At 40.7% G+C, this 15,456-nt stretch overlaps 1 protein-coding gene across 7 annotated transcripts in view; it reads left to right on the top strand.

Moving 5' to 3' along the window:
* Window positions 1-15,456, top strand: part of CPVL (carboxypeptidase vitellogenic like) — a 94,403-nt gene that overhangs the window by 21,751 nt on the left and 57,196 nt on the right. For all 7 annotated transcript variants that reach the window (XM_039528024.1, XM_039528025.1, XM_039528026.1 and 4 more), the window contains 4 exons: window positions 4,262-4,376; window positions 8,604-8,662; window positions 9,629-9,705; window positions 12,016-12,082. In XM_039528024.1, coding sequence (XP_039383958.1) covers window positions 4,262-4,376; window positions 8,604-8,662; window positions 9,629-9,705; window positions 12,016-12,082 — 318 coding nt within the window. The remainder of the gene's footprint in view (window positions 1-4,261; window positions 4,377-8,603; window positions 8,663-9,628; window positions 9,706-12,015; window positions 12,083-15,456) is intronic.

Below are 15,456 nucleotides of genomic sequence, written 5' to 3'. Positions count from 1 at the left end.
TAGCAAAATGAATCTGTTGTGAGGAGGTATGATGTGTGCAATCTCCAACAGGTGTATATGGTTTATTTAATAAAAAAAAACCCGAAACCCTAAAATCAACTAGCCCAGCTCTATCATGCTATATTTTTTTGCTCTGAGAAGATACTGATGTGCTGTACCAGCTTGTATAATGGTATTTTAAATTATGCTCCTATCTAAAGGGGGAAGTGGTTTTGAGACATATGGCAAGGTGATAGCCCCAAGATTATTTCAGTATCTCAGAGCATGGATCTGTGATGGTTAGTGGGGGGAGGGATAGCTCAGTGGTTTGAGCATTGGCCTGCTAAACCCAGGGTTGTGAGTTCAGTTCTTGAGGGGACCACTTAGGGATCTGGGGCAAAAATCAGTACTTGGTCCTGCTAGTGAAAGTAGGGGGCTGGACTCAATGACCTTTCAAGGTCCCTTCTATTTCTAGGAGATAGGTATATCTCCAATTATTATTATTAGTGATGGTGGTTGTAGGGATTTGACTGATTTCAGAACGTTTGCTTATCCACACTTTTGTAACTGTTGAAAAGAAGTTAGTGTCTACAACTACTTAGAATCTTCCATTTTAGATAGCTATTTATTTGTCTAATTACTAGGCTCCATGTGTTGATGTAACTGACTAGTCTGACTCTTGCATACTATGTTTGGCCTTGTGCACTTTGGCTGTTTTGCTCTAGCTGCCCTTGTTGTGTTATATAGCTGGGTCTTCACAAAATAATATCTAGCTGTTTTGACTTTTTCAGGTGGCTGATCAGACATCTGGTCTCTGTCTCAAAAATTTATGTAAATAAAACTTACTTAGAGAGCTATACTCCTTAGGTACGGGGTGCCAAGTAGTGTGTGTTAAGATCTTTCCTGTCCTCAAGAAAGCATTGTTAAAAGGGTGAGGTATCAGAGGATTGTCCTGTTGAAACAAGGAAAACATTCTGCTACAGGGGATGTAGAGGAACTGAGGAAAGAATTCATAGAATAGTTGACTTCACTAAAGTTAGGAAAAGTGGTATCTAAATTACATATTTTATAAACTTCGCTTTTCAGGGTGTAACCTGTTCTCTTCCCATCCCCAAATTCAAAATCTTCAGCAAACTATTCTTCCTTTGGCATTTCCCTTTCTCTTATCTTTCCCCACTCTTTACTTAATTTAATTTCTTGCTGTGCCAACCAGTAGTCCCTGTTCTGTTGTTGGACCTCACTAAGACTTAAATACCTGCCAGTTTTATTCACCTCTTAAGTATTTAGTAAGCAATTAAATGGGCCAGTTATGCCAACACCTCTAAAATGCCTAATATTCCGCTATGAAGGAGTAATAGTATATGAAGTGTGGAAAGAATGTTATCTCTCAAAATTACTAAACAGTCATTGAAGTCTTGTAAGGCTTCTCACCACCAACAAGAGAAATCTCTTTCCTAGAGAGGTGTAACACAGAATGTGGCTGAAAAAAGCTAAAAAGTTCATTCTTGGATCAGCAGCTGATAACATGAGGGGTATTTGGTCTAATGCAAGTCGGTTAATCTTAAACTGGCAAATTTTGCTTTCTGTTTTTTTTGACATATGATTCTTCAAAAGGATGTGGGGGGAGGTGCAAAGAGACTCTGGCATAGAATGGGCTGCACCTCTGCGAAAGAAAGTTCCAGCATATATTGTTGCATGATCAACACTCACCCGCTGGGTGAAATCCTGACCCAGTTGGAGTTAATGGGAGTTTTGATATGGTCTTTAGTGGGGCCAAGATTTTGCCCAAAGTCGTCAGGGAAACCAGCTTTTCCCATACTCTGATTTTAGAGGCATTGTCCAGTTATGCAAACCAGGGGCCAAATCCTCAGATGATGTAAATATGAAATGCTCCATTGACTGCAATGGCATGAAGACAGTTTACAGCAGCTGAGGATTGGGCCTGGATGTCTATAAAATGGGGCATTAAAAAGCTCTGAAAATAATTATCAATGAGTACTCAAAATATCTGACAGAAAGACAGATCTGTATAATACAAGAAAAATGGCTTGTGGGTCATTCGCAAGCCCCTGTCTGGAGGGATTTCAGAAAACAGTACAAATAATGAAATCACAGAACAGTGAACTTAAATGGAGATAAAGTTGAGGCCATCAGGCCAACAAGTCCCATTGCATCATGTTTTTTTAAGCCTTTACTGGTATGAGTTAACTTCGGAATATTTTAGGGAAAAAGAACTTTGCTGTGTGAATAACAATAGACAACTTCTAAGAAGGATGTGCTCTAACAATATTAACTTGTAAAATGACTTTAAATCCACTAATCCTGGGTGCTGTTGTGACAGCCCCACTGTTTCTGTATTCAATACTCTTGTTAAATAACCTGCCATATTCCTGATCTTCCTACTTGGATAGCATTATTTATACAGAACTGACTCAAGAAGGAGTCTCTAACAGAGGGTTGCTACTTAAGACTGGAGAAACCAGTTAACAGTTCTTTGTACCTGTTACACAAAAGAAGCAAATTAGTGCTGCAGGGTGAAAAAAAATGTACTCAGTAGTTTTTTTAAAAATTGTCTATAGTTAAACTTTTTTTTTTTTTTTGCTTTCAGCAAATTAAAAAAATGGCCTGTAGGGGGCACCAGAAGAATTCAGTGAACAGCTACCACAGAAGTCCAATTGAATATACACATATTAATATCATCAGTAGCTGTCCTTAAATTATGTTTTTTCTGTTGGTAGAAGACACTTTAATAATGTATTTGGCATTTCATAGTGTGTTTCTAGGTTCTACTGGCCTTCTTGATAAAGAAATGGTAGACTTAGGCACCTCTGAATATTTTTTGCCCTACGTCCCATTTTCCAAAGAGGCATTTTTTAAGTCAACGGGACTTAGGCTCCTAGGTTTAAGTCACTTTTGAAAATGGGATTTAGGCACTTTTGAAAAATTTGTTCTTAATGCTGGAGTTCTAGTGAAATCAAGACAACTTTTTTTCAGAAATCCTATTCCTATTAAATTGAGATGGGCTGCTGTAAACCATTCAAAAACACAGAAGGGGGAGTGGGACCTTATGATGCCTTCTGTTTTGAAAGATTTTGCATAAAAGGGAAAAAAATTAAAACCCCAGTGAAAAAAACTTAAACATTTTCTTGGAGTACTGTGAGCCCAAATATTCTGCTAGTGTGAATAAAACAAAATCAGCTAGGAACAGTTAACTGAAATTAACAATGAGCATTTTTCAGTTCCCATCACCTGCTGCTCTGTGCATACCACTGACTACTCTTTTCTTATTGTTATCTTGTACTCCCCTTGTCTTGATCTGTTGTTTTATACTTGGATTTTAAGCCCTTTGAGGCAGGGACTGACTTTTTGTTGTGTTTGTACCCTGGGGCCTTGATCCATGAATAGAGCCATAGGTAGGATTGCAGTGCAAATCGTAAATAATCATAAGTACTCTCAATTCTCTCTCCCACAGCTCCATGTTTTTCTGCAACCCACTATATCCTGGCTACTTATCAAGTCTATGTTTCTTCCATCTGCTCCCAACATAAGTCCCAATCATTCTTTACTTCTGGAATGGGAGACTTTAAAACCTGCTTCTTTCTCTTCTCCATTTCTGAAGCTTGCCCTGTCTGGCTCTCTGTAGCAGTAGCTATTTTTGGGGCAAGCATCCCCCATAGACAAATTGTGCATACAATAATGAAACGTCAGAGAGATTTGTAAGACCCTCAGGGTATGTCAGTATTGCAGCTGGAAGGTGTGATTCCCAGCCTGGGTAGACAGACTTGTGCTAGCTTAGTTGTAGCTAGCCTGCTAAAAATAGCAGTGTGAACACTGTGACACTGATGGTGGCTTGCACTAGCCACCTGAGTCATGCTTGCCCAACACCTTGGATTTGAGCTTGGGTGGCTAGCCCAAGATGCCACCAGTGCTATTACATCCACACTACTCTATTCTCCCTTTGCTAGCATGAGCTGAGCTAGTGTGAGTCTGTCTACATGCGTGGGGAGTCGCATCTTCCCAGCTGCAGCGTAGACAGACCCTTAAAGATTCTAAAAGGCTAAAACTGATTCTTGTCAATGAAGGTAACAAATAATGTGTATTTCTTTTCACATAGGACAAGTCTACATTACTGCGCTGCATAGGTGCAGCTGTACCAATGTGGTGTGTCTGATGAAGATGAATCATGCTGATGGGAGAGCACTAAGTTACATTGACTTAAGCGGTAGTGTAGATCAGCCCATAGTATAATGGCATCTATTTCTTTTGTCTCTTCTTTAAACAGGTGCAGCCAGAGGATGCCCCGGTCCTTCTCTGGCTCCAAGGTGGACCAGGAGGATCATCAATGTTTGGGCTTTTTGTTGAACATGGCCCATACGTTGTCGACAAGAATCTCAGATGTAAGCATTGCTTGTGTTCTGTGAATTCTGAAGAGTCTTTTTTTTTTCTATTACTTAGGCTTGATCTATGCTTAAAACTTAAATCGGTATGGCTATCTGGTCAAGGGTGTGAAAAAACTACAACCCTGACTGACAAAGATATGCTAACAAAACCCACAGTGTAGATGCAGCTGTGCTAACAGAAGAATGCTTCTGTCAGCATAACTAACATCATTTGGGGAGGTGGTGTTCCAAAACTGGTAGAATAAACTACTTCTGTTGGTGTATACTGTGTCTACGCTAGGGGGCTTTGCCAGCATACCTATGCCAGCATAGGCTCTATAGTGTAGACATAGCCTTCGCTTTATGCCTTGCAGTGAAGAGTTTTAACATACTTATAGGCATGGAATTATTTTATTTTTTCTGTATTCTGATTGCTGTGCATGTTTGACCTGGAGCAATTTTTAATTTGTCCTTTTGAGGCAATTTGAAAACTATTTGGTTTATCTTCTGATACTATTTGTTTTGTACCTATTTTGGAATGTATTTTATTTCAACACAGGAAGCTAACTAACGATTTAAGAAACATTAAGAATATATATTTTTTAAAATGTGTGACTTTCTGGTCATCTTGCTACCAAAATAAGCCTTCGCTTTTCATTCAGCATGAAAATAACCATAATTTTGTGAAAAGAGAGGGAAGTAGAACTGAACTTTTTTTTTTTTTTAAAGGAAAGGGCTTAGATTTCAGCATAATACGCGAAGAGTTGCATTGAGCTTAACTCCTGAACATACCAAAGTAATGGGAATATATGCAATTGTCTTTCTTTGGAAGGGTGAGGGTAGAAAATGGTTAAATCTCAAAAATGCTGGTTCACATAGGCCCTGATCAAGCAACACATGTGCATGGTCCTGTTGAAGCTAATGGAGCTAAGTGTGTATTTTGCTGGATCAGGGACAGAAAATGCAGACGACCTGTATGCTTTGGAAATCTGATTGATCTAGTGAGATTCAGACTTGTAACAGGATTTGATTTGATTAAGAACATCCCTTCTTTCAGTACTTCCTTGATTCTCCCAGATGGGCAGAAGCATATGAAACTGTTTAAAAAAAACAACAGTGGGTTACTTTAATTACTTAAAAATTGGAATGTCCTACTATTCTAGGCTTTGAAATACAGGAGATTTGCAGCATGGCAGTGATGTGTTTTTACCCCACAACGTTAATATTTGGCCTTTTCTGATGTTTGAACGAATAACTCTCTTTCACCCCCATCATTAATGGAACATTAATACTACTTATTGTTCCCCAGTCCATTTTAATGCTATATCGTGTATGGAATGTGTAAGAACTTCGTATTAGGAATATGAAATTGGAAAAGTAACTTGTATTCTGAGCAAAAAAAAAAATATTCTAAGAAAAATACTTGTTTTCACATTTATGTAAAGTTAATGTATATAGTATGAACTTTGGTGTTTTAAAACCTGTAAAAGGATTCATGGTATTTGTCACTTTAATCCAAATTTAACCCACTTAGTAGGTAGACTTCCTTGTAGCTGGCCCCCAGTGGGAAATACTGGTCATATTTGGCTACTGCTGTGCTATAAAGCTGGATTTCCAGTTGGCATTAAACAATAATAGTTTATAGGTGAAAAAGGCAAGGCAAATTTTGGCTAGGTTAAACTAGTGTATTTATGCAAAGGCTCACATCACTTGTATGGCTTGAGTGCTTCTCAAGTCAGCAGTCCCACAATCTGTTCTGTGAATCAATGTAGCTCATAATAAACAACCACCTTATGAAAGTTCTACAGCTTCTTGTTCCTACATTATCCTAAAACCCACAGAATATTTATACTCAATGTGAAATTATCTACAAAAAGTACATTAAAATAACATTATTAAGGTTGCAAAGTCAAACACTCAAAAGTTAGGAAATGCTAGAACTAAGGAGGCCTCTGCAACCTTATTTAGGTTCCTTTGTGCTTATGCACTATGGTACTGTCTTTAATTACATGATCATGTGTTCCTCGCCCCAGGACCCCTGCTTTATTCAGTGCACATGATGGAGAGTGTTCACTTAATGAGCAGTTATTAAAAATTTTGTTTTATTCTCATTGGTCCAAGTGTGGCCCTGTGCCAGATATATAGCACCCTATTAAACCTTGCTCTGAAAACAGAATTATTAATTTCTTCATGGGCTTTTCTGTAATGCTTATCAGTATAGTAACTGAGTGCTTTCCAGACATTAATTAATCTATCTTTGCAACACTCCTGTGAAATGAGGGGGCAGGGTACTGGAACAATTTGTACAGTGGTGGTGCTGAGAGCCATTGAACCAAACTGTAAACACTATATATGATGGAAACCACTTTGAGCCAGGGGGTGCTGTAGTTCCAGCACCTATGTGAGGGGGTGATATTATCCGCATTGTAGGCCTGGTCTATGCTACACGGTTAGGTCAATGTAAGACAACTTACATCAGCCTAATTATGTCAGTGTACACACTACAGCCTTGTCCCGCCAGTGTAAGTGCCATACTACACTGACATAATAACTCCACCTCCATGAGAGGTATAGCGCTTATGTCAGTGTAATTAGGGCCAGGGCTTGTCTGTGTAGAGACACTGCGATACTTACATCAGCTGTTGGCTATCTTGTTAGTTTCATGGCTCCAACAGACAAGAAAGCTGGTTCCCCACTCCCAGCCAGGCTGCTGCCTGTATGCTCCCTGCTCAGGGAGCTTAGAAGCCCAGGCGGCTGCTGGCTGGGAGCGGGGAGCCCAGGGGGGCATCTGGGCTCCTGGCAGGGAGCAGAGCAGAGCTGAGAAGCCCTTGCTCTCAGCCCCCCACACTGCCCTTCTTCAGTTGGTGGAAGTGCTCCTGGTGTGGACTCACACCATCAACAGAAGGAGGGTAGTGTGGAGATCAGCCGCTGCAGTAGTTACTGCATTGGCTGTAATCCGACGTACCCTGGTACCGGAGACATGCCTGTAGTCTCCTTCCCCGGGATCCTGATCCAATGTCCATCTCTCCATTCCCAGCTCCTTGGCCAAGTCTTCTCCCTGCCCCTCTTCCTAGTTTCTTCTTCTCAGTCTCTTTGCCAAGCCCATCCTAGTTCTCCCTGCCATGCTCCGGCTCCTTGTAAGATCCGTCTCTTCCCCTCAAGCCAACTGGCTCCCAGCTTCCTCCTCCTTTGTCCCCCATCTTCCAGTCCCTGACTGCTTGGCCCTCAGTTTCTCTCTCCCTCTCCAGTCCCAGTTTTACCAGACTCCTTTTCCCAGTCTCTGTCTATCCCTTCTCCTGGTTTTTTTTGCCCCCTCCACACGAGCCTCCTCCTCGCTGCTGGGGTACCAGCAGGGAGGTCACCAAGAACACAGGAGAGACAGACTCCATGCTCTCAGTTCCAGTGCCTGGCCCAGAGCAGCCGCTAAAGTGAAAGTCCAGCTTCACCCTTGTATCCCTGTGCTGGAGCATGCTCAGTTGCTCTGTGGGGATGGTGCATGTGCAATCTGGTCGGCTCTAGGAGCTGTGAGAGCTTTGAGCATGTCTGCTAAAATCTACTGAGCATATGTGAGCTGTGGTGTGTGTGTGTTTTTTTTTTTAAGAGGCAAATTTTCACAGAGATGACAAAAGGCACATCCCTGACACACTCGCCACTTCCTGCCAAATTTCAGGTTCCCATTCCAAAGCATGTGGGTGTTAGAGCTAGTCAAAAAATTCAGACAACCTATTCTTTTTAACATGTATTAACAAAACTATGTATTTTTTCCTAGCCTCATTATCAGAAACAACTGAATCAGTTTTGTCTGAATCTTTAGACCAAGGTTTTTTTTTTTTTTAAATCGATCTTTTCTGTCATCAGCCCCAGGCAGACACAGAGCATGAAAATTTCAGCCAGAATGGTTATTCTGGCAAAGTTATAAGCAACAGAAAACATGGACTTATAATGGGGAAGTGTCAGGCAACCTTAATAATAGGTGGTGCTACCAGCCCCATCTATAATATAGAATATACTGGCAAAATACAGTAGCTTGTTTAGTTTTTTCACAGACATATTAATATCAAGTATTATGGCTGTTTCCAACCTATGCCATTGAAATGAGTTATAGGAACATGTTTATCTTTATCTGGGATGGAGATGAATGGTGAGAATTTTGTATTGATATTTACTAGTCTTTTTCATAGCATAACTCCTTGATTATATAATTTAAGTTTTTATGACTGACAGCGATGCCCTTTCTATTAATAGTGTATAAACGGAAGTTTCCTTGGACATCTAAATTTTCCATGCTTTACATTGACAATCCAGTAAGTACAAAATATGAAAGTGTGCGTGGTAGGTGTATTGTCTAGTTTATATTGTAAAGTTAACTATGTATACAGTAGTTCTAAAACATTGCCTTGATAATTCTGCTTTCAAGGTCCATTCTTAAACCTTTTTTGTGGTAATAAATTATTTAGAAATGTAGAAGAGAGACAGAACTCCATATGACAAATGCTAGTCACATCACTTTGTGTGCGACTGGAAGACTCCCTTCATTCTACAGCAGGGGTCCCCAACGTGGTGCCCGTGGGCGCCGTGGTGCCCGTGGGTGCCATGGCGCCCGCAGGGGCATCTTAATGCACCCGCATCCTGGCCCCCGGGAGAGCACCTGCCAAAATGCCGCAGCGGCATTTTGGCAGAGACGCCTCTTGATGACGACGCTTGTCGCCAAGTGACGTCATTGAGAGGCGTCGCTCCCAAATTTCGGTGGGGACACCTCTCGATGACGCCGCTTGTCATCGAGAGGCGTCGCCGCAGAAATTCGGCGGTATTTCAGCGGGTGCTCCACCGCCACAGTGGTCCTTTGGCTGGCGCCCACCAGCCAAAAAGGTTGGGGACCACTGTTCTACAGTGTGACGGGGTGTAGTATAGACTGTGATTTACAAATTAGTAACAATGTGTACTTAAAAGCAATTTTGTTTTTTATAAAAGTATCAAGGATATATTCCACTCTTCTCTTACTTGCCAAGACGAAAGTTTGGTTTTATTTTGGACCCTTTGGTGAGATCATCATCTCAGAAAACAGAGCAGAGAATGTAGTCTATCTTGAGTGCAAAAATAAAGTTTCTTACCTTTTAAATGCCCTAATAAGTTTTAACCTAATTTACAGTTTAATTGAGAGAAACCATATACTTGACAGAATCTTATTTTGCCACATGGCAAAAAAAAAGTGTTAAGGAGCTAGAAGCAATTTTGTTCTCAAATCCCATGATTTTTCATTTCATTATCAGGTTGGGACTGGCTTTAGTTTTACTGATGATACAGGATATGCAGTAAACCAAGATGATGTAGGAAGAGATTTATACAGGTAAATTATGCCACCTTACTCCATTTGTTTCTTTGTGTTCATTTCTGTTCATCTTTATTTCCCCAAAGCTAGCACTGCTGACATCTTCTGGCCAGCTTCTAAAGCCATTTTGATTAGCATTTACAGGAAATAATTGTTTTCTTCCTTTTTATTTCAAGGAATTGTTGCATGACATTAGGCTCATATGTTCATTCTAGTTCTAGAGAGATTCCCAGTTTGAGCACATACTGGGAATATTGCTGCATTCAGTAACCTCTCTAGGGCAGGAATGAACTTTAAGTGCACACATTTATTTGTTTCAGTAACCAGTATATTTAACAAAATAAAATAAAAAAACAGGCACTTAAGGAGAAATTTGCAGTGGGGAACGGATGGGGACTCAAAAAGAAGATAAAAAATTGCCAGCCTGAGTATGCTTCTGTATCTTGTCCTGATCCTTGTAATGCCTGGATGTAGGAAATAGGGGCCATAACAAAGTTTCTTGAGCTTTATTTGTTCTTCATGTCTTGCTCCATTCCTTTGCTCCCTATACTTTCTATAGCCACTTTTGGTTAAATGTTTCCTTGATTTCTGCTCACGCTCTTTAAAGTGGCCTCCCTTCAAATTGCTGGTTTCCAAATGTCAGTGCTGGAACAGGGCTTGACAATCTTAATAATTTATTCAAAATAGGTGGCCTGCCCCTGTTGAGAAGGACCTATTGCTGAGAAGTGTTTGTTGTTTGTTTTTATAGACTAAAAATTTAATGCTCCCCTTCCAGTGGTCCTTTTGCAGAACAGAATCTTTAGAAGGGCAGAAGGCTACACTGAATACCTTGTATTAGGAATATTTGCTTTACCACAAAATGTGTTGTGGGATGCATGTCTGTCTGTATTCCTAAGCATTAGAATGTGATCCTATTGGGTGCTAAGCACTTAACCACATGCTTTGCTGTTCCAGGCTGAAGTGCTCTGCTGAGTTGGGCCAGAGTGCTTAGCAGCTGGCATGATGGAGCCGCAGATCTTTTCCTCTGAAGCACTAAATGTTCAAACAGACTTACCTTTTTGTTTGTGTTACTCCCATAGTAAATATTTTACTTGTTTAACTGGCAGGCATCTTGGCTTTAATATGGAATTCAAGAAGTAATTTCATAAGTTTTAGAACTGCTTTTTGTTGTTAGCTTTTTCTCTAGGACTTTGTTACAAATTCCAGCTGACCTTCTATGTGGCTATTTACTGCAGGCATGAGACCCATCTCCTTTTGCATGACATGTATAAAGAGAAGCTAATTCAAAGCATCCATTGTTTATAGCTGTTTTTTAGTTCTTTTAGCTTCAGGCTTTCCAAGTTGAAGAACAGCTAATCAAAGGGTAGTGCAGAAAACTGATTTCAGCTGTCCTTTTATAGGTTTCACATTTTTCATGCATCCCACCCCCTTTCCTGCAATTCAGAGGCGAGGGAAAGGAAGGAAAGTCTAAAATCTTCATCAGAAATTTGGGTCTGGTTACAGGAAATTGAGCAGTAGTGGTCAATTTTTTAGCGGCCTGTGAAACCTCAACCCTCTCATTTTTATTTATTTATTTGTTGTTTGCTGGTGGTTGCCTACTATGTTAGCAACTTGACTCACTCTTATAATCTTAGTAATGGACCCTTGTACCTTCAAAGTATTGGGTGCCCAGTTATGATCACAGTGGTGTCTGTAGGTTATTCTGTGGCACTGCTTCAGAGAGAAGCAGCACCCTTCTTAGTTTGGGCATAAGTCAAAGGCAGTTGCAGTTTCCTCTTTCTGCCTTCTTTGAAAGGACAGCTTTGTTTCCTTCGACAGTATGGTTTTTAGCTTCACCAGTTGAAACTGTCAAAATGCAATTCCACTGAGATTGAAGTAAGAAAACAAAAGTTAGTTAAATTTTAATGCATGGGTGGACATTATGCATATGTCCTCTCAAATGATTCAGGAATTTCTAAATATCATAGTGTTTCAAAAACTTTTACTCTCTAAGGGTCAATTTAAAAATGCTATGACCTGTGATCTCTAAATCTGCTGCATTTTCCAGAAAATCTGTGAACACTGGGGCAGAAGATTACTCAGTCCAGAACTATATATTTGACATGCTCATTAAAGGAAGAGTAGGTTTAAAAACAACAACAAAAAAACCATAGACCCCAGTGATACGCGTTTTCTAATGGAGAGAGTATTAATCCTAACAGACATGTCCTATAAAACTCCATATGGGATTCTGCTGTGTATTTGGAGTAAATTTACTTTAAAATATGTTACTAATTGGGGTGAGATTAATTTCCATGTAATCCTGATTTATACTTATTTCTATTTCAGTGCACTCATCCAGTTTTTCCAGCTATTTCCAGACTATCAGAAAAATGACTTCTATATTACAGGAGAAGTGAGTTCAGATAACTTTTATTTTACTTTCAAGAAAACTGTCTTACTTTATAATTAATCGTGCGCATGAAGAATAAATCTTCATTGCCCTTACTCTGACAGCAGAGTACTAAGAGTCCAGTGAGCAGAATTATGCAAGGGAAAAAAACCCAAAAACGTTGACTGTTCTCAGGAGAGGAGTGAAGTGGAGCAATCGCTCTTTCTCATGTAAAACTTGTAGTCTTTCTTAGCAGACTATAAGCTATTTGAAATATACTGTAATTCTTTAGGTATACCAATATCTGTTTCTTAACTTTTATACTGGCATATTTCACTCTTAAATGTACACTCTTCACTTTCTGTCCTTACTGCTTCAGGATGATCAACTAGTACCTTTAAAAAGATGTATATCTCTCCTTTATGTATATCCAGGAAACAGTAGTCACGTATATCCTTTTCTTCATTTTATATATCCCTTTCCAGACACTGTTCCGAAAAGCAGTCTGTTAATATGATCTTTTTCTTGGAAGTATATCGAAACAGGTCATCAGGCAATTTCCCAAAACATACTGCAGATGACTTTTGGATGGAAAAGCTTTGGTTTATTGTTTCCATACACACTGAATTTATACTAGTAAGATTAGGGTCCTGCAAGGATCTGATCTTTCTGACTGCAGCGCTTTCCTAGGACATACTTTTGCGTTAACTCAGTGAAAAATTAATGGCAAACTTTTGCAACTCCTTCAATTTCGTTACAGTAGTTTCCCATTTTTGCAGCAGGAACTTTTAATTGCTCCATTGAGACAAGTTTCAGTCTTGAATGGGAGCATCTAGTGAACTTTATTTTCAGATGATGCTTTTTGACAATCTAATGTACAATTTTAAAATGCAGAAAAAACAACTTTGAAATGACATGGGAGGGGTCCATGTTTAATTTCCCTAAAGGACTTCATAATAGACTTAGTCCACAAATAAAAATATGGCTTCCATAACTTTCAGCCCTGCATACACCGCAAGGAAGCTAAAAGCCCTGCTTGCTTTCTTTGGTTTGTGCATAACCAACAGAAACAGTAATTGGTATGTAGCTAACAATTCAGATGCATTAGCGAGAAAGCTTGAGCAGTTCACTCTCCCCTCGATGTCTGGGCTCTGCAGTGCCCAGTAGAAATAAATAATAAAAACTTACTTCATCAGAGAGGTGTGTAGAATGCAGTCCTATCCTGTGTCCCTATGCACTTCAGTCTGGCACCATTATGTGCCAGCTAAGTTGTCCAAAGTGCAGTCAGAGGACTAAATATGGCCTCTGGCTTTCTTTGTCCTGTAACTTCAAAATCAGGCAAAAACTGATCAACTGCAGGTTTTATTGCTGTGGAACTCAAACAAGCATTTCTATCAGTCTGTTAACAAAGATGTAAGTACAAACCAATATTGTGTGTTTATTTGATGGCATGAACTCTACAGATCAGGCATGACACCTGATGAGTTGCCAATGCAGCAGTTGCTGTGTCGAAGTTTATTTGCCCTTAAGGTTTGTTTAACATAGCTCATTTATTATTACTAATTTTTATAACAGCCTAAAACTTAAGAAATAGGTCAAGAAAATAAAATATGTCTATGCCTAGTTCAGCTTCTAAGAAAGTGTGTGTGTGTAGAACATTTTTTTCTTTGGGGTTAACTATTTTTATCTATTAAACTAAAAAGTTTGTAGGCTTTTTTTTCCCCAAAAACCTTTGTCTATTTGATATATGACCCATAAAGATACATGTACCAGAACTTTAATTAGTGCATGCCTCTAAGTTGTATGACTAGGAATGAATAAATGTCTGTCTTCCTAGTCTTTTCCTCCACGCTGACTTTGAGAGCATCAGCTGGCTTTAATGAGAGAAGTGTCTGATAACACAGGGCTCAAAAACAAAACCTACTTAAAAAGAGTTCAATCTGCATTTAATTAATTTGCAGGAATCATTATTTTTTAATGTGCTCGTGAATCACTTCCTCTCCATGGCGAAGATTCTCAGAAGCACTGTACAGTGTAGTTGAAAATGTGAAATACATGAAAACCTGCTGCATATCAAAAAATCACCTGCATACAATTCAAAATGACTGAAATTGGAGGGGAGTGGTTTGCTCTAAGGAAAAGGGCAGGGGTGCTTGGGGGCTGTGACATGCATCTGGAAAGGGTCTAAATTCTTTTTGTTTTTACAATTAAAAATATATAAAGATGCGTATGTCCTGCCTCAAGGCCTAAACACAAATAAAGCAGGAGTCTCTTAGCCAAAATGGAGATAAAAGCATAAGAAAGGCAAAAAAGCCTAGCTCATCTTATCCCAGTTGCAGAATGGAAGAGAACCAACTCTATCACCCTTTCCTCCTTACTTTAGTGAGTTTAGCTCCAGCTGTTTCCCAACAGAGCCTTCCCAATTTCTGCTGCCAGAATCCAGGCCCAACTCTTTAGCACATCTTTGTGTAGTATGTTGATAGGAACACAAACTGGCTTAGCCTCCTTACTCTGCAAATCCCTACGCTCATAGCAAGCACCTGGTCTTTTCTCTGGATGGGAATTGGACACCCCCATCATGGGCCATGTGAGGTCAAATTAATAAATACCTTAGGAAACATTTGAGTTGTCACTTAAAAGTAGGAAGAGTATAGACTACTAGTAATGTGGGACTCTCCCAGGCTGGAATTCCTATAGCCCTCCACTATTAGGTTCTCAGGCAGAGAGATCTGATGTGACAGAAGGACGGTATGTGAGTGTAGATACTAATCGGGATGAGGAGCTGTAGACGGTTTCGGTTGGGGGTCGCCCCTCACTTCTGAGGTCCGGGGAGTCGGGGAGTTAGCCTGGTGGGGCAGGAAACAGTCAAGGGCTCAGGCCCTCAGGCAGGGGCTGAGCAAATAGTGCAAGAACAAACCCCAGGCTCCTGATCCTGAGTGTCGGGGACAAGGGGGAGACTGCCACCCGTGAGTGGGGTGGCAGGAGGGTCGCAGGCCTGCCCACTCCACTACGTCCCAGCCTGGGGCCCTAACAGCGGCAAGCGGCCTGCTGCTGTGTCAGTGGAGATCCTGGCCGCAACACACTGACATCAGCTCTGGGGGTGCCACAGCCAGACTAGGGTCAGCTGCCCCCGGGCTACTTCCTACCTCCCGCTCTAGCAGTACCTGTGTCTGGTCGGTGTCCTCCACGGGATCCAGCACCATGGGCTCCTCAGGGTACTCAGCGAGCAGTAAGCTTGGCAGCTCCTCTGGGTTGCTTCTCACAAGCAGGCTTACCAGCTTCTCCGGGGTCTGGTCGGCATCAGGCCTTTACTGGTATGGCCAGTCCTCGGGTCGGTCACAGGCTGCAGGAGTCTCCCCAGCGGGAGCTAGGCCACCAGCGTCTGGCTTCTCTGGTGG

Source organism: Mauremys reevesii, linkage group 2, assembly GCF_016161935.1.
Source record: "Mauremys reevesii isolate NIE-2019 linkage group 2, ASM1616193v1, whole genome shotgun sequence".
NCBI classification, from domain to species: domain Eukaryota; kingdom Metazoa; phylum Chordata; order Testudines; family Geoemydidae; genus Mauremys; species Mauremys reevesii.
Note: the sequence above shows the minus strand (reverse complement) of the source record. Positions and strands in the feature narration are given on the sequence as shown.